The sequence below is a fragment of the Polypterus senegalus genome, chromosome 14 (assembly GCF_016835505.1).
Source record: "Polypterus senegalus isolate Bchr_013 chromosome 14, ASM1683550v1, whole genome shotgun sequence".
Classification (NCBI taxonomy): domain Eukaryota; kingdom Metazoa; phylum Chordata; class Cladistia; order Polypteriformes; family Polypteridae; genus Polypterus; species Polypterus senegalus.
The window spans coordinates 70,814,149-70,837,668 of NC_053167.1; the positions used below are offsets into that span (position 1 = coordinate 70,814,149).

At 35.3% G+C, this 23,520-nt stretch overlaps 1 protein-coding gene across 12 annotated transcripts in view; it reads left to right on the forward strand.

Moving 5' to 3' along the window:
- The window catches only part of st3gal3a (ST3 beta-galactoside alpha-2,3-sialyltransferase 3a), a 394,364-nt gene that overhangs the window by 133,879 nt on the left and 236,965 nt on the right, over window positions 1-23,520 (forward strand). For 10 of the 12 annotated variants that reach the window (XM_039776580.1, XM_039776584.1, XM_039776581.1 and 7 more), the window contains 2 exons: window positions 4,818-4,963; window positions 13,236-13,384. In XM_039776580.1, the coding sequence (XP_039632514.1) occupies window positions 13,267-13,384 (118 nt within the window). In that variant the 5' untranslated portion in view covers window positions 4,818-4,963; window positions 13,236-13,266. The remainder of the gene's footprint in view (window positions 1-4,817; window positions 4,964-13,235; window positions 13,385-23,520) is intronic. The other 2 variants (XM_039776587.1, XM_039776586.1) reach the window with 1 other exon arrangement.

Genomic DNA, 23,520 nt, shown 5'->3' on the forward strand with positions numbered 1-23,520 from the left:
CTACAGCAATTTTAACTCCGTTACAAAGTGATCCAACGTCTCATTCATACCTTGTGTATTCTCATTAAACTTGTATCTCGCGAATATTGTATTCATCGTAGGCATGACAAACGGCAGCAGGGGCGTGTCTATAAACTTAATTTAAACTTATGGTTTACACCGTGCTTTGTTTCCGCAGTAGCTGCACTTATGAATATGCTTGTATGCGTCACTCGCTTCATATTGTTTTGCTGCCTTCTCAATTGTGTAATGCGTTTTTTGTCTACGTACTGCGTTCACAGTCAGTTCACGTGAGCCGCTCAGCGGCAGAGTGTTCCTATTGGATTGCCGCTGATGGACAGCCTTATATGGGCAGGCACTCAATTACGTGGGAGGCGTGACGATGGGAGACGCAACTCCGCCTCACACGGCGACCGAGCTGCAGGCTATGGCCAGTATATATGTACATAAGTAGGTTCCAGTTATGACCGTTATACATAGAATTTCGAAATGAAACCTGCTTAACTTTTGTAAATAAGCTGTAAGGAATGAGCCTGCCAAATTTCAGCCTTCTACCTACACGGGAAGTTGGAGAATTAGTGATGAGTGAGTGAGTCAGTCAGTCAGTGAGGGCTTTGCCTTTTATTAGTATAGATACGTGTGTGATCTTTCAGATTCATATAGAAATCCAAGAAAACTTCTTTGTCTGTGTACATTTTGTGTAAAGTTTGATACTTTTGGACGTACGGATTTGTATCCATTATTGGTTGTAGAATTTTTAATATGTCTGATCATTTAACTCTTTCAATCCTATGTTGCATTGCTTCTCCGTGTTCATAAATCTAAACCGAATTGTGGTTTCTTTGAAATTAAACTTGTAATAGCTGTCATATCAGTTATGTCTATATTATCAATCTCTTTTCGTTGTTCCATTATTTCACCGAGTAATAATTTCCATTTGTTAATGCTAATGCGATCTTTAGTAACAGTTTTTGAGATTTTCATTTTTAAAGTACTTTTCGTAATCTCTAACCTGCTCTGAATGTGTATCGTGCCAACATTTTTGAACCTCTTTACGACGTTCTACTTTGTCTTCTACTCTTTGTCTTTTCTTCTACTGTTTCTTTTATTTCTGCCCCCACTTGGACCTGTTAGATTTTCAGATCATCTCTTGGCACAAAGTCTCATCTCGCAAGATGTGAAATTATCTCTCTGAAAATGTCTCGTCTCGGTTCTCTGAAAAAGTCTGGTCTCGTCCCAAGATTTTTTGTATAGAGATATGGTTCTGAAGATGGATGGAGCATTGATTGAAGTTTTAAAAATGCATCCTAATTGAATTTGATACCAAATGAATGTTCTTTGCTTGTATTACAAGCCCTCTTATCAAGTATAACCTCCCAAATACCCTTTTTTATTGACTTTAATGTGTACATCTGTCTCCTTGGCTATGTAAGTGTATTTTTTAATTTTTTTTATTTAAGGTATGTACCATAGACTGAACAAAAACACGCACACATACAGTACATTAAAACAAGAAATCTATTTCATTATTATCTGAAATTTTTATATGTTTTAGCAAAGTTAATCTGTAAACAGTGTAGTACATTCTGCTTATTCATTATTGCAGAAAATGTATTTATCTCAACTTGACTTTATTTGAATTTCATTAATGAAGAATATCTGTAACACAAAAATCTAAAGAATTTCTAAAATTAGCATGAAACATTGTATGTTAGCTTGAATTTCCTTAGCTTGGAATATGAACGAATAAATTTTCTCTTTATATGAGAAAATGCTTGTATTTACACAGATGTTTTACAACAATGAGGAATGTTTAAATTTGTATAATGCGCTATGTCTGCTTGCCATGTTAAAGATAGTTTGACTTTGCCTTTAATTATTTGAAATTAAAAGGTTATTATTTAAAAAATTTAAACAAAATTAACTTGCTTTTATAAAATGTAGCCATGCACTGTATACAGTAATATAGCAAGTAGTAATATTGAACACTGTATTAAGCATAATGACACCATGGAATTTCCTTCCTGTATTTGAGTATTGCTGGGGATCCCCAAGTGTAACATTATGCTGTTTTTGTTATGGTGGTGAAGGAGCTTGGTTGCATATTGCAAGAAAACACCATCTTGCCACAGTTTAAAAGATACTAAATTGAAATATATTGGTGTATCCCATAAAAATTAAATTTATGAATTCTTAAAGAATTAAAGAAAATCTATTAAACACTAAAAAATAATAATACCAACATGTTGCACCATAGGTTACAACGTTTGTGCCCTAACTAAAGTTCTATTGTAGTTGCACTCCAATGAATTGACTTCAGTTTTATTTTGTTTATGGTAGGTGAGCTTATTAGGTTAAAAGTTTTCAAAAGAGGAGAATGCTTATCAATGCATCATAGCTGCTGTAGTGAACTCTTCAGCCAAAGTTAATATAACATTTAAAGAACATTGACCAGTTGTGAAGATGTTTGATGTTTTATTCATTTTGTTTGGACAATTGACTCAGTGAAACAACTTAACTTTCAATTGCATCATGAAAAGTAGCTGAAAGAAAGCAGTTGTGCCAGGCAGAGGGAGGGAGAGTCTGTGTTTAATGGTTAATAACGGCTGATCTTAAAATAGAGTGAATCATGCATTCTTTTTGGAAGGATATTGTGTGTACGTGTATGTTTTATGCTTTATAAAGTCTTTATATAGAGGTCGTCTGAAATGCTTATAGTTATATGGATCTGCTAGTGGCATTTGAGAAGCAACACTGCTACCTTCATTATTTTTTTTTTTTTTTCTAAATCTCAAAATGTTTCTGTTTTTGTCTGTATGGTCAGTGACTTTCTAAGAGTAATGTCTGTTTTGCTTGCCAAATCCTGCTGCAGTCTGATTTGTTCCTCCCACTTAAAGTTCTTTCTTTCTTTCTTTTCTTTCTTTCTTTCTTTCTTTCTTTCTTTCTTTCTTTCTTTCTTTCTTTCTTTCTTTCTTTCTTTCTTTCTTTCTTTCTTTCTTTCTTTCTTTCTTTCTTTCTTTCTTTCTTTCTTTCTTTCTTTCTTTCTTTCTTTCTTTCTTTCTTTCTTTCTTCATGATTCATATGCTTCATTAGGCTCACCTCCCATCTTTACTCTGCATAGACCACAGTCACAGAGCACAGCTAGATCTATTGGTTTTAGAAACTCTTCCTTTTAGGTATTGTTTCTTTAGTTATTTAGATTATCATCTCCGTACGCAGTGTGACTTTTATGCTCAAAGTCTGGCCTCTCTATTTTTCTGATGCTTACATTAACATTTTAAGTTTCTTTTATGGCCTTCTTTAAAACTGTAACAAGTTAGCAAGAGAAGTGTTTGTTAATATCAGTAGGTAAATGCTGATTAAATAAAACCTCTCAAAATAATTACACAAGTGCATTTTTGTATGCAGTGTTATTTAATGAAATTGTATCTTACTATTTTTTTTTTATTAACAATGAATTTGAAAAATGTAGTTTCAATAGTCTTTGGCTAAACTCTATAAATACATGCAAGTAAAGTCAACTATTTCAAAAATACTAACTAGATCTGCTTTTAATATTAAATAATGAAATTTTTTGAATTTACTTTTAAAATATAGTATAGTGACAACTGAATCTACATTAAGCAGGCTCATTGTTCTTAGCCATTGCATTTAGGTTCAATGTAATAATGTGGTATGCTTATTTTATTAAATATAGTATTATATGACTTTTAGCACTTCCTAAAATATATTTATTTTATTCTTCGACAATTTGTCTTTGGTGCTGCTACTACAGAAATGCTGATCAATTATAGTACATTCTGAAAATATAAAACAGGAATGAGCCAGTAATTTAGTATGTACTTTATATGGTTATACAGTAGATAGGACTTTATTTGTTCCCAAAAAGGAATTTGGCCATTTATACAATATACCCCTACATATATGTATTATCTGTGTCTTATGTCTTTAATGTTACAGTTTCATTCCTAAATGAATATTCTAAATCAGCCAATGCTTGCATTTCCCTTTACTTCACATTATTTCATTTCCAGATTTATATGAAAAATGTGGAATTGTAATTTGCTTGGATTAATGCTCAAGAAAAAGCCACTTAGGCTTCAGGAAGTAATACATTTTTATTTATGTAAAGTGTGATTCATAACAAGTAGCATAATAGTCTAAACAGTTAACGCATCCCTAGATGAAACTTAAGTGTAATACAGGCATTGTATAGCTGCCAAGACGGCATCAATACAGAAACCTTTGCTGGAGTGGGATAGTATGACACAGAATCAAGTATGTGAATGTGAAATGTACATTATTACCATTTTATGGTATGTAACTAATTGAACCACATTTCAAATAAAACTAATTTTTAGATACTGTAGCTTAAGATAATTTGAATTCAATTTTTTATATAGAACTTGACCTAATTGACAATCTCAAAGAGTTATACAAATATATAGTACTTAAGTACATACTTTAACATATGTTTACTCAGTTACAATCTGGGCTATTTTAATGAATTTACTGACTCATTAGGATGCAAAACTTAAAAAGACTTTGCAGTGTAGTTTATATGGCTCTTCAGTAGTTTGTAGACTCCTTATCATAGTGCTATATTGACAGATAAATGTCCAGTTTTATATGATGTTAATAGAATGACAAAGTCTATACCAAGCACCTTGAGAGCTATACAGAGTTCTAAACAGCAGTAAATGAAACAACCATCCATCCATCAAACTTGCTAGACACCTGATGCTTGCTTGTATGAAACATACATGATGAATTAAATTTTAAACTGAAGTTTGAACTGTAAGTTATTTTTCTTGCAGTTTTCTGATGCAACATCCATTGAATGAGGTGAAGCAACTTGGTTTATTGATGGTGTGCTAAATAACGAGCTCTCCATGCCTGCCAGTTTACCTAAGTCTTCCAGCTGTAAATGATGGAGTGTGGTGTCTTTTGTGAAGATATATTAGTAAGTACTAAATTTGTTCTTGGCATCAAAATACTTCAATGTGAAAAGTTCACTAATTAACATTTACTTTGGATGAAGTTAAGACAACATTAAATGTTATGCGTAATATTAATTCTCTATTAACTTTTCATGGATTTGAATTGCTGAATAGTTTGGCTTTTGAGGTGCTGTACAGAGCTTTGTCCAGGGCTGCTTGCTGCCTAATGCCTTCTGACTTGGTAACTGAAAATTAGAATCGCTCAGTTTTGTACTTTAAACCCATATATTTAATTATCATTTTGAGGAAAGAATAAAATGTATTTCTTTAAAACTAAAAATGTGTTTTAGAATAATTCTAATTGATTTAGTTTTATTTACTATTCTCTGATGAAAATGCAATGTTTGTGAACTTTTAATTCAATTAGAGGAAAGCAGAGAAGGAAAGGACTGCTCTTGACACATGCACTTGTAATTCTCAAGAGGCCTTTTAAAATAAAAGCATGGTTTCTAAGTCAACAGACTAGTCTGTTGTGAGGCATATACATAAAAGAAGTTTTGACCAAAACTACTATTTGTAGCAGGATCTACAACAGCAACAACATTTATTTATATAGCACATTTTCATACAAATAATGCAGCTCAAAGTGCTTTACATGATGACGAAAGAGAAAAAAGACAAAATAAATAAAAATAAATTGAATTAAAATAAGGGAACACTAATTTAACATAGAATAAAAGTAAGGTCCGATGGCCAGTGAGGAAAAAACAAATAAAATCTGCAGGGGTTCCAAGCCACGAGACTGCCCAGCCCCCTCTAGACATTCTACCTAACATAAATTACATCAATCAGTCCTCGTGGTAATCGGGGTTCTCATGGAAGAACTTGATGATGATGGTCATGTGGACTTCTGGCCTTTAATCCATGAATGTAGGGACATCATGGAGGTCACCACCCCAGAAAACCGGAAAAAGAACAGTAGAGAAAGTAGGGGTTAGTATGGATTTTGAACTTGAATACCATGAATAATAATGATAATTAATTGAATATACAGAGCATCAGGATTAAACTAAGATGAAGCTATGACAAAGCCATGTTAAAGTAATGTGTTTTCAACAGTGTTTTAAAGTGCTTCACCGTATTAGCCAGGCAAATTCCTATTGGCAAGCTATTCCAGATTTTATGTGCATAACGGCTGAAAGCCGCCTTGCCACTCTTAAGTTTAGCTCTTGGAATTCTAAGCAGACACTCATTTGAAGATCTAAGGTTAAGTTTTTTTTTTTTTTTTTGTGCACACAACAACAGCAGCCTTTATTTATATTGCACATTTTCATACAAATAATGTATCTCAAAGTGCTTTATATGATGAAGAAAGAGAAAAAGACAAAGTAAGAATTAAAATAAGAGAACACTAATTAACATAGAATAAAAGTACATTCTACCAAACATAAATGATCAGTCCTCATTGTATTCAGGGTTTTCATGGAAGGACTTGATGATGACGGTCACGTGGACTTCTGGCCTTTAATCCATCAATGTAGGGACATCATGGTGCTTTGATTAGGTGCCACCACAGAAAACTGGAAAAAGAACAGAATAAAGAGTAGGGGTTAGTACGGATTTTGGAGCCACCATAAATAGTAATGATAATTAATTGAATATACAGAGCATCAGGATTAAATGAAGGTGAAGTTATGGGAAAGCCATGTTAAAGTAATGTGTTTTTAGCAGTTTTTTAAAGTGCTCCACCCTATTAGCCTGGCGAATTCCAATTGGCAAGCTATTGCAGATTTTAGGTGCATAACAGCTGATAGCCGCCTCACCACTTCTTTTAAGTTTAGCTCTTGGAATTCTAAGCAGACACTAATTTGAAGATCTAAAGTTACGATTTGGAGTGTAAGATGTAAGACATTCCGAAATATAAGATGGAGCGAGATTATTTAAGGCTTTGTAAACTATAAGCAGGATTTTAAAATCAATTGTAAATGACACAGGTAACCAATGAAGTGATATCAAAACTGGAGAGATGTGCTCGGATTTTCTTTTCCTAGTTAAGATTCTAGCAGCTGCATTCTACACTAGTTGTAATTGATTTATGTCTTTTTTGGGTAGTCATGAGAGTAGAGTGTTACAGTAATCTAGCTGACTGAAAACAGAAGGGTAGATTAATTTCTAAAATAAGCTCTCACATCCTAACTTTTGTCTCAATATGATGTAATTTCGTTCAGGCAAATTCATGTTGTTTACTCTGTCAGGTGTTCTTGGGCAATACAATTTCTGCCATTTATTCTGCCATTCTCAAACCAGCACAATCAATTTCAAGGTCGAAGAGGTCAGAAGCATAATGTAAGCATTGACCTTAGGCAGGACATTGTTTATTACATGACACACTCAGACACACATCCCAACTCATTCTACTAGGGTAGACAAAAAAAAGAAGTGGCTAGCTGCAGTATGTCTGACATGATGACGTATCTAATGTAGCATGAATTATTGTATAAACCTGTGTATTAAAACCTCATTTTGGCCACAGTGCTCACAAGTAAGTATCTTATTACGGAATGATATATGTACTGTATACAATGGAACCTTGGGTCACGACCATAATTTGTTCCAAAACTCTGGTCGTGACCCGAAGTAATTTCCCCCATAGGATTGTATGTAAATACAATTAATCCGTTACAGACTGTATGAACTGTATGTAAATATACTTTCTTTAAAGATTTTTAAGCACAAAAATAGTTAATTATACCATAGAATGCACAGTGTAATAGTAAACTAAATGTAAAAACATTGAATAACACTGAGACAAACACCCAGGCTCCCTGCTCAGCAGCTTGCTTGCTCTTGCTCTCTCTCTCTCTCTCTCTCTCGTGTGCTCTCTCTCTCTCTCGTGCGCTCTCTCGCTCTCGCTCTCTCTTGCTTTCTCTGTCTTGCTCTCGCTTTCTCTCTCTTGCTCTCTTCTGCATCGGCTTTCTCCTCCTGCTTCCTGCCTTCTCCTGCAACCTCCCATTCTTTTCTGTTCTCTTCTTTTTCCCTTTAGCCGACTAGCTAATTTATGAAGAGGCGTGGTAGTCTTGGCAATCAGCAGCTCCTGGGAACAATTACAGATTCTCACCTGTGCACTTAGGTGAGAAACGCCCACATCACAAACTCCTCAGGAACCGCTTCGGCCACACACCACTACGCCCCCTTGCAAGGCCGTGAGTGCGGTGATTATTTATTAAAACTCGCCTTTTTGACACGAGCTGTGGACCCGCTATACCATAGGAGGAAGCTGGGTTGAGAGGAGGTTACAGTTTTGAGGGAGAGTCCCTCTGTGTGATGCACCGACAACAATGTACAGTACAGGTAGAGACTGAACATGTACAGAAATCATCGGCGCGTACGAACCGGAAGGGAAACTGGCTTGTTCATCAACCGAGTGTGTGGTCGTGAACAGATGCAAAAGTTTGGCGAACTTTTTGGTCGTCACCCGATTTGTACATGTTCAGAGATGTTCGTGAACCGAGGTTCCACTGTGTGTGTATATATATGTGTGTGTGTGTGTGTGTGTGTGTGTTTGTAATTTAATAAGAATCGGAACAGTTTCAGAAATGTATTACTTAGTAAATACATATCAAATGAACAATTTGTAATGGAACTCTGTTTTTTTCTTAGTCATACGAATGCTCAGTCTGTACCGCTTGTGTCACATGATATAGCACATATCAGACATTTAGTTTAATTTGTGCCAGACCGTTTGTAGTGTACCACCTTTGATAGTTGACATGGCAGCCATAAATAATTACTTAATTTTCTCAGGTGCCAAAATTTGGAAAATAATTAAGGTTAGCTCCCCTAAATGGATGCATGTTACATGTTCATATGCATTATGCTTATTGAGTAATACATATTTGGAAGTGTTAATTTTTTATATCACAATGTATATGATACAGTATATGTATACTGGGGAATGTTAGTTATCCAAATTTTAACTGGGATAACCTTGCAAATAGCAGAGCATAAGAACAGTAATACATAGATGTTACCAGTGACTGCTTTTTTAAACACATAACATTAAAACACAAATCAGAGGAGAAGTCCCTTTAAGTGTATTGTCCTGTAGTAATTGGAATCAGTCTCTTCCATCAGGGGATAGAGGTGTTTAAGCCATTAGGCTCTAGTGACTATAACATGATACATTTCAGAGTGTTTTGGCAGAGTGCATTTTCAAAAATGAAAACCATTCAGTTTAAGTCTAGTGCCAGGTGATTATAACAAACTTAAAAAACTGATCAAAAAGGCTACTTCAACCTTAGGAGTCATGGTGGATTTGCTAGAGGAAGTGGTAGAACAGAGGTTAGCCAGTAAGCTGTTTGCTATTCTGGACAATGGCTCTCTTCCCCCGTATAAGGCTTTGGCTAAACCAAAAGAGGAGCACCTTCAGTAACAGACTTGAGACAAATATGTTGCTTCAAGGGGGGAAAAAAAAATCATATATTTTTAAGACTTGAGACTTACTGTTACTAGTACGCGGTATTAATGTTACAGCACTGTAACATTGCTCTCCATAACTTCTTTAAGAATGAATAACCAAAATTTTAAGTCTTCCTTGCTGTTCATTCTGCATTACAATCAGTCTTTACAAAATAGTAGTTGTCTACGTATTTCTTCAGATAACTGGGTGTGTGTGGGAAAAATTGTTTTTCTAATTCAAGGTTTTTGTGGTTGGTGATATATATATATATATATATATATATATATATATATATATTATATTATATTATATTATATTATATTATATTATATTATATTATATTTATATATATATATATATATATATTTATTATATTATATTTATATATATATTATATTATATTTATATATATATATATATATTATATTATATTTATATATATATATATATATATATTTTTATATATATATATATATATATATATATATTTTATATATATATATATATATATATTTATATATATATATATTTATATATATATATATTTATATATATATATATTTATATATATATATATATATATATATATATATATATACTGTATTTCACTCTTATGGAGCTCCTGTGTAGTATAATTATCTCCTGTACTGTCATCAGTCTACACCTTGAACCTGTCCTAGTCATTCAATACATAAGACACAGTGTTCCTCTGGATATCAAGAGTGAGCCTGATACGGCTGTGCAATATGTAACAAAGAGAATGGAAAAGGCGGGTGCAATCTCCAGGCATGGAAACCACTCGGTAAATGACAGTTGTTTGATCGATGGTGATCACCTCGATAGACATGTTAATAGGGGTACGGTTGGAACGATAAAGGAAATGGGTACTTGAATAATGTAAAGTAAGTCTAAAAAACCTACACAATAATTATAATCATAATAAACAAACAATAAAACAGTGGACAAGCCGTGGATTAAATAAAAAGGCTGTAGCCAACAATTTGGGAGATGTTGGGATGACGTTGGGGGACCCAACGCCACCTCACACGGTGACCGAGCTGCAGGCTATGGACGTATATATGTACGTAAGTAGGATTTAGTTAGCGTTGGAACCTGCGTACCAAATTTCTTGAAGATTGGCCCATAAGTAACAAAGACCATTGGAAAGTTCAATATGGCGGCCAACAGTGGCGTCATACCACTGAAATAAGTACGTACATCGGTTTCGGTTAGCGCAGGGAAGCAGCCTACCAAATTTCGTGAAGATGGGGCCATAAATAAGAAAGTTCAACATGGTGAACGTTGTCAACCGTTATGACCGTTATGCATTGAATTTCGAAATGAAACCTGCTTTACTTTTGTAAGTAAGCTGTAAGGAATGAGCCTGCCAAATTTCAGCCTTCTGCCTATACGGGAAGATGGAGAATTAGTGATGAGTTGGTGAGTGAGTCAGTCAGTCAGTGCTTTGCCTTTTATTATTATAGAGATATATATATATAATTCACTAAGGGCACGCACGGCAGAGCCCCACCCGCCAAATGTAAGACCATGGGATATGCACGACAGGGTTAGGCCCGCCAACTCTGAGACCATGGGATACGCTCAACAGAGCCCCGCCCGCCAACTCTAACCCTCCTCCCGCATCATGGGATACGCACGACAGAGCCCCGCCCGCCAACTGTATCCCTCCTCCTTCGTCCACCGTCGCTCTCAAGGCCTATCTCCATTCACTTCTGATAACGTCGTCATGTCTCTCCTCGACTTTACAATCCAGGCCTCCGTCTCTCCATATCCCTGCTCTTTAGCGGTCCTTTGGATCATGGGCATTACGAAGTTCTCTTGCCTCTCAAATACACACGTGATCACCTTCTGGTGCCATCTATTGACAATGTCGGTATGTGCACACAAAGTTCACAGACACATGATCACCACACTGATGTGACGTCACCTTTCCACTATCCTCTTAATGAAAAACATTTACAAATGCATTTCACACCGGAATTTCAATGCAACATTTGCTCCAAAGCCTTCACACACCAGTAATATCTCAAAGCACATTTAAACACACACTCCACTGAACAAACGTATTCCACACAGGACTTTCAATGCACCATTTTTTCCAAAACCTTCCAACTGCAGAGATATCTCAACACACATTTAAAAACCCACTCCACTGAAAGAATGATGCAATGTGAACATTGCCAACAGTGCTTCAAAACTCGCACTTACAAACTCATTCCACTCACACCTTCAGTTGCACATTTTGTAACGAGGACTTCACGGCTGAGATGGATCTCCTTAACCATGTGCAAATCCATTCAACACAAACATTAGTCTGCAGCCATGCTGATGTGACGTTACCTTCCCACTATCCTCTTACTGAAAAACATTTACAAACGCATTTCACACCGGAATTTCAATGCAACATTTGCTCAAAAACCTTCACGCTCCAGAAATATCTCAAAGCACATTTAAAAACACACTCCATTGAACAACTGTGTCTTTCAGGAACTGTTCACACATCAATAAATAATTATGCGGCGTATGCTACGCCTCGGGTTGGCTAGTTTTTTTAGGATTACTGTACTGTACTGTACTGTTCTAAGACTTGTGAGCTTTGTTAAACTTCCATCTGAATTCATTTTCAACTAATAATAGTTCTCCAGATATCTGTGAATAGTTCATCAATGTAATCAGATGTTACTGTGGACTGAAATAGCATCAGAATGTTTTTAGTTTTTATTTTAACCACTATGAGAACAAATACTCAGTTCGGGGTGCTGCATTTTTGCATCTTTTTGGTAAGAGTATCTGTCATAACCTTTTTATTGTATGATGATCAGTTCATTTATTAGTTATTCACAGATATAGTGTTCAATTTATTGCTAAATATGAATTAGAATACCAAGGCAAACTGTTTAAAAACAATATTCTTCTAATGATTGTTATAAAATTAATAAAATCTCAAAAAAAAAAAAAAGATATACTTCTATAATTTGGCTGATCAGACTTACCATGTACTTATTGTTTCATTATAAGAAAATATAATATTAAAGTCACAAATTCAAGGAACCCTTTACTTTGTGTGATTAAATTTTAATATGCCTTTTAGTTTAAAATTTTTGGACTGAGAAAGAATTTGTTTTAGTTTGGCAAAATTGCATTCTTATTTAAATGGATGATTTAGGAAAGAAGTGAAAATAAAACAGATACGGCATATGTATTTCCTAGAAAAAAAAAATACATTTAAATAATAATTCTGTCCCAGGAATAAAAAACAAATACCACTGTAGCATTTTTTTCAGAGCTTTGCTTCTTTTCATGTTCTCCTAGTGGCAGTGTTAGTTCGTTGGTGAGCTGATTAATTGGCCTTTATGAGGGAATGTGGGTGAGTGCATGATTATGGTTTGATATGGACAGTGCTGAATTCAAGGCTGACTTGTGCCTTTTTCTCAGTGTTATTATGATAAGTGCTGGCCTTTTACAACTGGGACCTCCTGTAACTTAACTCCTGAACTAGGTTTATCAGGTTTGATGATAGACAGATGCAAAAACCAAAATGTAAGAGTTTAGAACTCGCCACTTGGGATCTCACTAACCATCACAGGAACTGTAAAATTCAGCTATTTTACTATTTTAGGGTGAATGGTACCAAAAAAGTGTCTCATTCTATGCAGCTACTACACCTCAGCAAACAAAATGTCATCTTCTCTAAGATGTCTTTTAGGATAACCTTTGGCACAACAAAACCTAATTCGTTGTAGTTTTTTTGCTAAGTGATTTAATCCAGTGTTGCTGGATAGGGTATGACATTACCTCTCTTTCTTGTTTTCCAGGTGATGTAGTGTTCCTGATGCCATGTGAAAGATGAGTATCCTGATCACTCTTCGAAACCTGCTACTGGCACTGAGTCTCATGCTGGTCCTGGGATTCCTGTACTATTCATCAGGGAAACTGCATATGCGAGGATGGGGTCAGGAAACATGTGAGTAATGGGAACTGGAACAGTAAGAGGTTAATCACTTGTCTGGTGGTGCTAGTTTCATAGAAAATTTAGCATAGTCTATGTCCCCAGAGTATTTATTAGACTATACTAGTTGTTTATTGTTTTTGTACTAAAGTATAAAAATAGCACAACAGAACATCCAATCAGAAGACCAAGCAATTTTCAATGATTAGCATGGGCTGCTTTTTGCTATCATCTGTCAAACCTTGCTAGCCTAATCTGCTTTTCTAGACTTTGTACATAATTTTGTTGTCCTTAATTTGCCTTAAATAGAGCCTCAAATAAAGTAAAACCAGGGTTGTTAACAGTAACCGTTTTGAAGTAAATTTGGAAAACATCATCTTCAGAGATGAATAATGTTTTAAGAATAGAACTCAATAAAGCTTTAATAGTAAAGATTAAAAAATACCAGACTGATTCAAAGAAGAAGCCTCCATCAGTCTTGCCTTGTTAATAATAAGCAGCACATTAGCTATATTATTGTTTTTATCAAATCAACTCTGCCAGATACAGTATGTTGGTTTTTGTAATTTGAACTGTAGTGGTTAAACTAGTCCTTTGAATGTGATGCCTTAAGTAATAGCTTAATTGGAATCGGCTAGTGAGAGTGACAACCATTGTGAAAGTTTTTACATCTGTTAATATAAAAAATTATTATAAATTTCATTAAGTGTTTATATCATTAAAAAAAACGAAAGAAAATAGACCGTTATTGTGGCGATTAGTGAGTTGTAAAGTATTTTTTTTTTTTTTTACAAACCTACATGGTTGGTTTAATCACCTTAAAAGGATACTTGAAGCTGTTTATTGGTCGAGTGCATTATCTTAATTGAAACAGAACATGTGGGAGTTGTTATAAACAGTGTGTTTCCTATATTGCTTATTTTACCAAGCATTTTAAAAATTGTTTTTTGTTACAGTGTTATCATGCAGCAGATTGAAATGAATAATTAACCTACTGCAGATTTGCTGTTTCAAATTTATTTTGATAGACGTCTCTCCAATTTGCATAATTTTTATGTTTTCCTCTGTTACACATCTGACAGTTGCTTCTGACAGCAAAATGGATGCTCAGTACTAGTTAGTCAAACACCCTGAAAGGCATGTGCATGCAAGCCTCTTGTATACCAGATTGCTTTTCCTGCTGCTTAGGGTGCATTAATGTTTTAAACAAAATAAATAAGTCACTCATCTACAAATGAATTTAAGAGGAATCTATACTAATAAAAGGCAAAGCCCTCACTCACTCACTCACTCACTCACTCACTCACTGACTCATCACTAATTCTCCAACTTCCCGTGTAGGTAGAAGGCTGAAATTTGGCAGGCTCATTCCTTACACCTTACTTACAAAAGTTGGGCAGGATTCATTTCGAAATTCTACGCCTAATGGTCATAACTGGAAGGTATTTTTCTCCATTAACTGTAATGGAGTTGAGCTGGAATGACGTGGGGGGGCGGAGTTTCGTGTGACATCATCACGCCTCCCACGTAATCACGTGAACTGATTGTCAACGCAGTGCGTAGAAAACCAGGAAGACCTCCAAAAAGCGCTTAAGAAAACATGCATTATATAATTGAGAAGGCAGCGAAAACAATAAGAAGCGAAGCGAGTGACATATACTACCATATTCATGACTGCTGCTACCTCGAAAGAAAGCAAGGTGTAAACCTAAACTTTAAATTAAGTTCATAGACAGGCTACCGCTGGCGTTTCACATGCCCACAGGTAATGCGGGATACAAGTTTAATGAGAGGGCGGGATATAAACGAGAGTTTTGATCACTTTGTAACTAAGTTAAAATTGTAGGTGAAGGGGTGTGCTTATGCAAATTCCGAGAGACTGTGTTTGTGGGGGATTGACAGTTAAGGCGGGTGGGGGAGTCACGCCATCATCTCCCCTCCCATTCACCTCATTTCGCTCTGAGCTCAGCTCCAGCGCTGCCGTCTTCGAAGCAACTTGTCACACTGCCACCAAATACTCACAGAAAAATCCACAAGTTAATACACACGCTGTCTCTAGAGTTTCTCCACACTGAATCCTCCAGGCACTACTTACAAAAGGTTACATTGACAATCGTGTTACGTTATTTTTAAAATCTTTCCTTTTCTTAGCACAAGCACAGCTGAGAAGCTTCGATGCATGTGCTCCATAACGTTAAAAATAATGCATTGAATCACACTTTGCATTACAAGCAAAGGGGAGCTTTTGTCAATGCATGATTTCCTGGTACACGATTACATTGATCAGCACATCCCGATTCATTTTACCCTCGCACCACCTTAGTTTGAGAAGAAGTATGAAAAATATGAGGTTAACACAGAAAAACAGATCACCAATTCAAGCTTTATGAATAATCGATTAAGCCATCAATAATTGTTTTGGTAAAGCCATCCTCCTTCCATTTTATAATTTTTCCGCCATTAGCCATGATTAAATGAACGGTAAATAAAGTAAGAGCAAAGCGAGGGTGACTTATTTAGGCAGGCATATATATGACAGCAACACTCATGACAATGTCAATCATGTTACGTTATTATTAAAATGTTTCCTTTTCTTTTCATTACTTCTTTAACACACTACTTCTCGCTGCAGGCGCGGGTATTTTGCTATATATATAATATATGAATGACCTCCAAAGAGCGCTGAGACTTTTGATATCATGAACGTGTCTGCAAAACTGGGTCTCCTGCCCAGCAAAAGTCGAGCAGCCAGCGCCGCATAGCTGTGCCGGCCTTTGAGACGCTGACTGCGCTTCTGCCTTAAGTCAAAGTGAGCACTTTTAATTTTTTCATCCTCCCCTGCGCTATAGCCCAGACAAGTGCAAACACGGGACCCCTTTTCTACACCAGCAAAATAATATTAAGGCGATTCACACTTTCTTTTGCACGTTCACGATTATGAGGTTGTCAGCTCGGATTATGAAGACACGACACGAGTGGAGGACTGACAGTGCCATCACAGCCGATTAATGGCGGGACGTCTCACCAGTCTACACAAGACCCACCCGACTGTCCCCAAAAGGCGATCATAACGTCAGCGAACACATCTCTCTATACTATATAAAAGAAAAAGGCAACTTTCCTTTCTTTACACCTTTTTTCCTTTTATCCCAAACCAAAGCCTTTCTCTCTTAACACTGCAGAGGACACAAAACTAATTTTCTTTAAATGCCGGTAAGGCACATTACCAGAGGCACAAATTTGAACGCTCACATAGAAAATGTAATTTCTATACCACAGCCGTCGTGTAGCGCCTTTCAAAAGGGATCTACTACCGGAGATGATCCATATACATTTTAGCTGCTGTTAGTTACTTACCTGTTGTGTTACACAGTCTTTAAAATGTAGTTTACCAAACCACTCCAGTAGTGCTCAATGTACCTGTACTTCTTAAAACGTTAATGTTTTACTGTTTAATAACTTATAGACTACATTTTATTACTTTTCCCTTGCACTCAGTGACCAAAGCTATACACACACATATAGACACATACAAACATACACACAAGTATATGTATGTGTATATATGTATGTATGTGTGTGTGTATACACACATATATATATATATATACAAACACACACCCCATCTACATTTTATATATATATATATATATATATATATACACACACACACACACACACACACACACACACACATACATACATACATACATACATACATACACACATATATATAATTTGTGTGTGTGTATGTATGTGTGTGTATATATATGATGTAGATAGGTATGTATATATATATGTGTATATGTAGATATGTATATAGATATGAAGATATGTATGTGTATATATGTATATATATATGTATGTGTGTGTGTATATGACAGCAGCAATCCAAGCTGTGAGAAAACGGTAAAAAGGAGGCGTGTCAGACGTCGTGGTACATTTTCTGATGCAGCTAGATGAAAAAAACTTTGTGATGCTGCCGCCAAATACACAAAACAATTACTTTGACAATCATGTTACGTTATTTTCAAAATGTTTCCTTTTCTTTCTCTTTCCTTCTTTAACACACTACTTCTCAGCTAATATATATATATATATATATATATATATATAGATAGATAGATAGATAGATAGATAGATAGATATAGATAGATAGATAGATAGATAGATAGATAGATAGATAGATAGATAGATAGATAGATAGATAGATATATATATATATATATATATATATATATATATATATATATATATATATATATATATATATATATATATATATATATAGATATAGATATATATATATATTTATATATATATATATATAGATATATATATAGATATATATATAGATATATACAGTGGAACCTCGGTTTACGACCATAATTCGTTCCAGAACTTTGGTTGTAAACCGAGTTGGTCGTGAACCGAAGCAGTTTCCCCCATAGGATTGTATGTAAATACAATTAATCCGTTCCAGACCGTACAAACTGTATGTAAATATGTAAAGATTAAGCACAAATATAGTTAATTACACCATAGAATCCACAGTGTAATAGTAAACTAATGTAAAAACATTGAATAACACTGACACAAAACACCCAGGCTCCCTGATCAGCTACAGGAGCTGGCTCGCTCACGCTGTCTCTCTGTGTAGCGCGAGCGCACACACACCACACACACACACACACACCCCCACCTATCCGTCTCTCCCAATCCCTTCCCTGTCAGCTGCCCGGCTCTCTAATCTCTCTGTAGCACGTGCTCGCGCAGCATTTTTTTTAAAATGACTTTTAAGCACAGCAGAAAAAAAAATCTGAAGCGCTTACAAAAACCAACTCACAATCAAACAAAAAAGTGAGATTGCAGGAGATCACGCTATTAAACCTAAAGCCTGATCACTGTAAACAATGTTTTTAAAATGACTTTTAAGCACAGCAGAAAAAAACATCGCACAAATCCGAACTTCATTTAAAACCAACTGCAAGCAACCAAAAAGTAACATTGCAACAAATCACACGATGAAGTCCTCCATGTAAACAATTTTAATGAGTTTTAAGCACAAGGAAAAAGCGAACATTTGAAAAGAGAAATGTAACATCGCACCTAATCAGCTATGAAAAACTCCATCTGTAAACCTTTCATGAGTTTTAAGCACAAGGAAAAAGCGTAACATTTGAAAAAAGAGAAAAATAACATTGCAACAAATCGCATTATGAACTAAAAAATTACTTTTGAAAAATTCGTAATACAAAAACCACCAAGAAAACTAACCTTGCATGAAACGAGTTCTGGCATGAAGTGTTTTCCTTCAGGTGTTTTCTCTCTTGTGATTTCTTGGGTTTCTGGTGCTTTTAGCTGTTTAGCTGGTGGGAGTGAAAGCCTCATGCAGCCATTCCAAAAAGAACGTTCTTGTGACTCTCCACATTACTGGCAGTCTGGCTTTGTTTACATTATGCTGCTTGAAAGCACGAGGGTTCTCCGATTGTTAAATGAGTAAACTGGTAAACATTTTTTCCACCTTTTGTAATTTCTTTCTTTACTTCGATTTCAATTTTCTTCAAAACTTTCTTCTGACCACTCTCCACTTGCTTAGAAGCCATAGTTAACTGCAAAAGCACACGAAATACTGTAGAGCACAAAGAGAGTGCACGTCTTATTGAAAACAATGAACAAGGAGCGGCTTTGCTTAAATGAAAAGCATGGCGCTTCTTCTCTCTCAGGCTGCCTGTGGGGAGGGGATGTTTCGCTGCACTACAGCCACAGATAGGCAGGCAAACACGTGCAGCAATCTCCTCCTCCCCTTCCCAGCAGGCACGCTGCTAGCTCTCTCTCTCTCTCTCTCTCTCTCTCTCAACTGAGGACGCAAGGGAAACTGGCTTGTTCAGCAAACACGTGCAGCAATCTCCTCCTCCACCTCCCTAGCAGGCACGTGCTCGCTCACCCTTTCTCTCTCTCTCTCTCTCTCTCTTTCTCTCTCTCTTTCAGCTCAGCTTGCAGGCAGGCAAGGGAACCTGGCTTGTTCAGATACCGCAGTGTGTGGTTGTGAACCGAGGCAAAAGTTTGGCGATCTTTTTGGTCGTGAACCGAGTTGTATGTGAACCGGGACATCCGTGAACCGAGGTTCCACTGTGTATGTATATGTATATATATATATATATATATATAGATATATATATATATATATATAGATATATATATAGATATATATATAGATATATATATAGATATATATATATATATATATATAGATAGATAGATATGAGAACAACACTCATATCAATGACAAAACAATTACATTAACAATCATGTTACGTTATTTTTAAAATTTTTCCTTTTCTTTTTCGTACCTTCTTTAACACACTACTTCTCCGCTGCGAAGCGCGGGTATTCTGCTAGTGAAATTATATAATTGCCGCTCTGTAAACATATAATGAAACAAGCATGCTCTATTTTCACTTTAAATAGAACCTAATAGCTGCATCGTTCATCTGCAAAGTTCTGACCTGCTCTCCATCACTGTCTGAAGAAGCCAACAATTTTACCTTGAGATTTCAATCGGAGACTTTAACTTGAACAACAGTTAGTCACAGGACCTCCATAACCATCAACTAACAATAGGACAGCAATTGATGCTATTTTTACATCAGTTCAATTGAAATCTGCTCTCTGTGACAGCTATTTCAACCACTGGAAGCTTATTTGGGCCCCATTTTTAATTGTTACATTGTTATGAAAACTAATGCATGTAATTGTATTATGTTATTCCTGCTCTTTTTGAATGTAACTGTTACAAAAATATTTAATAAACAAAAATATAATAACTAACTCTTTGATAATGTAACCAAAAATGTCAACTTTTAAATGAATTAACTATGTCCCTGAATGCAGTGGAATGTTATTCCAGGCATACATTTTCTACTTGTTGTTCGGAGGAAAGGATAAAGTGTGTGAAGCATTTAATTTCCATCATATTGATACCATTTTTAACTGAAATTTCAACCCACACCTCTCTGTGTGTGTGTGTCTCTCTCTCTCTCTCTCAAAAAAAACAACATGCAGACTAGCTGTACAAATTGTTACAATTGCACTAACTACCAATTTCGTCTTCCTCTTTCGGCTGCTCCCGTTAGGGGTTGCAACAGCGGATCATCTTCTTCCATATCTTTAATTTCAGCCAGCAACCTGTTAGGTAACAGTACTGGTGGTGGTCGTTGTTAACCCAGGGCTCGACTGATTCAGTATGGAAATTTGTATTGTTGTCCGCATATTGATTTGGTAAAATTTTACACCGGATGCCCTTCCTGACGTAACCTCCCCATTTATCCGGGCTTGGGACCGGCATGAAGAAACACACTGGTCTGTGCATCCCCTGTGGCTGGATTGCACCAACTACCAATGTACTGTGTGTTTTTTCTGGCCTTGGACTGTTTTGTTTTTTTTTTTGTTTTTGAAAATTCCGCAGTTTTCGTCATTTCTACCTTTCTAAGTATTTATTCTCAGCCTTGTTAAGAATGGATTCCCAGGAAACCATCTCTCTAGTAACATACTTGACAGGATAAGCTTGTAACTACTCATACTTCAATTTACTGAACTGGTTTGATCTAATTTCAGGGTTTCAATTAACCCGGGACTGTAATATGTGCTGCTCCTTTTGTATAGTTGACATTACTTGAAATGCTTCATGATTAATTCTTAACTACCAAAAATCATTATTTTTAATTTTTATGTTAGAATTATCTTTCTCTGATGTTTTCCTTTATTTACCATACCAGTGTTTTCTCTGGACTCGAAATTTACTGGTAACTTGATATTTTCTGTATACTCTTTCATTATATCGAAGAATCTATTTTTGTCTGGAAGTTAAACAAGTTTTACTGTATGTATACTTTAGCTTTTCCCATTCTTGAGTAATTAATACCTTTATTTTTGATACAGTAATTATACTCTGAATATTTAGCAAATACAGATTATACAGTATATATGATTGTAAGCCCTTTATAACAAAATCTTTCCAGTCTTTTCCTGTAATATTACAGTAAATCTTATGAGAACCCGAATATATGTATGACAATGTATAAACACAATGTAATTGAAACCTTTGCTTCTTTAATTCTTGTTTCATTTACAAAAACAATGACAGAACAAAAGTGCTGTATCCAGTCATCCATATTTATGCAATTCAATAGGAATCGGACTATCTAAAGCATTTTAATCCCACAGAAAACATGTTTGTGAAAGTCCTACATTTTATCGACAGTGTTCAGACTCCTGCAAACCAGATTCAATAATGAATGGATTGATGGAGGCAACCTTGACTGCCCAGTCATGGTTTGAACTGCACAGCAATGGACTGTATACTGACTGACAATATATACCGGCAAAATATACAGTATTTCCATTCATAGGGTAAGCTGGTTAATTAATAACACAGTTTTGCACTGAAAAGACTCTTCATTGTATCTACTGAAAGCAGCATAGCAGTACAGTAGTTTATACCACTGACTCGTGGTTTCATTGACTTCAGCTCAATTATTGACCTTTCTACTGCCTGTGTGCAGTTTGTGTCTTCTCCCTATGTATATGTAAGTTTTCTATGGACACTTTTGTTTCCTCCCTTATTAAAAGGAGTTGTTGTTGTTGGTTACTTGTACCAATATTGTAATACTGGGATGTTTTGTGCTCTGTAATAGACTATCCAGGTGTGTTCCTGCCTTGTGCATCATGTTCAGATTAGGCTGATTAGATCTGTCTGAATGTGCACTTTCTGGTTGAGTGTGAGTGAATGGCATAGGGTCTGATGCTCCGTTACCTCACTTAATGGATAATGTGAATCTAGGAAAATGATGGATGGGCATTAGGGATTTCACAGCCATTGATATTCAGTATAAATATAAAAAATATGATTATTTCATAATACTTGTGTTAACAGTATTAAATAAGAAAAGTTTAGTGCCAATGTACAAAGTCGTTTTTGTAGTACAGTAGATGTGAAAAGTAAACTGATTTGCATACATTTAAAACATTAACATTTTTCAGTTAACATATTTTTTCTTTAATTTGCAAGTTTTCATTTTAATATTATTTAAATTGTTAAATGGAATCTGTATGTTCTGAAAGATGCAGAACCTTTAAATAATACCACTTATATTAGTACAGAGTCCTATCAGACAGTACCACCACTTAAATTGTGTATTTTTGCAGACCAGCAATACTGACATGCTTTATAGTATGTAACAAAGTCATCTTTTAAAATTTTTTTTATTAATCACACAGTTTACCAAAAGGAGAACAGAGTAATGGCTACTCAAAATGGGACTTCTCAGCCATCTATGAATAATAAATTATAAATCAGTCATTTCAAGCAGTAGTAGCCATTTGCAGCATTAGTCATATCTTTGCTGTATTTTTAAATCAATTTAATGGTAACTTTGATAAAAATGTCAGTTTCTATCAAACATAAACATTTCTGTATTACTCCATTATTGTAGCTCCAAACCATGATGATACTGTATATAGTTTACTATTTTTTGACATTTTAATATATTTAACACACACTGTGCAGAGCATAATACATTCTAAATAAAAAGGCAAGAAAATTTAAAATGTTTTTTTATACTTGTTGAACTGATGCCAGAGAATTGCTATCAGTGTTCTAGCTGCCTCCTGGTGGTTACTTCAAGTATTGCAAAACTGCTTATAGGTCATGTCAAATGCATTTTCCATTCATAATATCTTATTTGTTATTTAGACTCCCAACGTGGTTTTCTTTGCAATTCCATGCACGAATGCACAAAACAGCCTAGAATTTTAAGTACTTTGGCAGAGTAGTAAAATCACTACCCCAGTAGTAGGTAGTATTGGACCAGACTATAAATTATGAAGAGTCTGCTTTCATAATACGTGGTACATGTACAAGCTAGATATTTTTGTGGAAATCTCTAGTTGTGAACCCCACTGAGAAATTTCCCCTTTTTATATTAATTTGCACCAAACCCCTCATATTAACCTTCTGTTGTATTTCTGCACAGATACCATTGTTACAGGGTCCAATCCAAAGGATTCCACTAAAATTCAATGAAGCATTCTTTTGGCCTACCATATACCAAAACAATATAAAGAGTCTCCTTGTCCAATATTCCCATAAA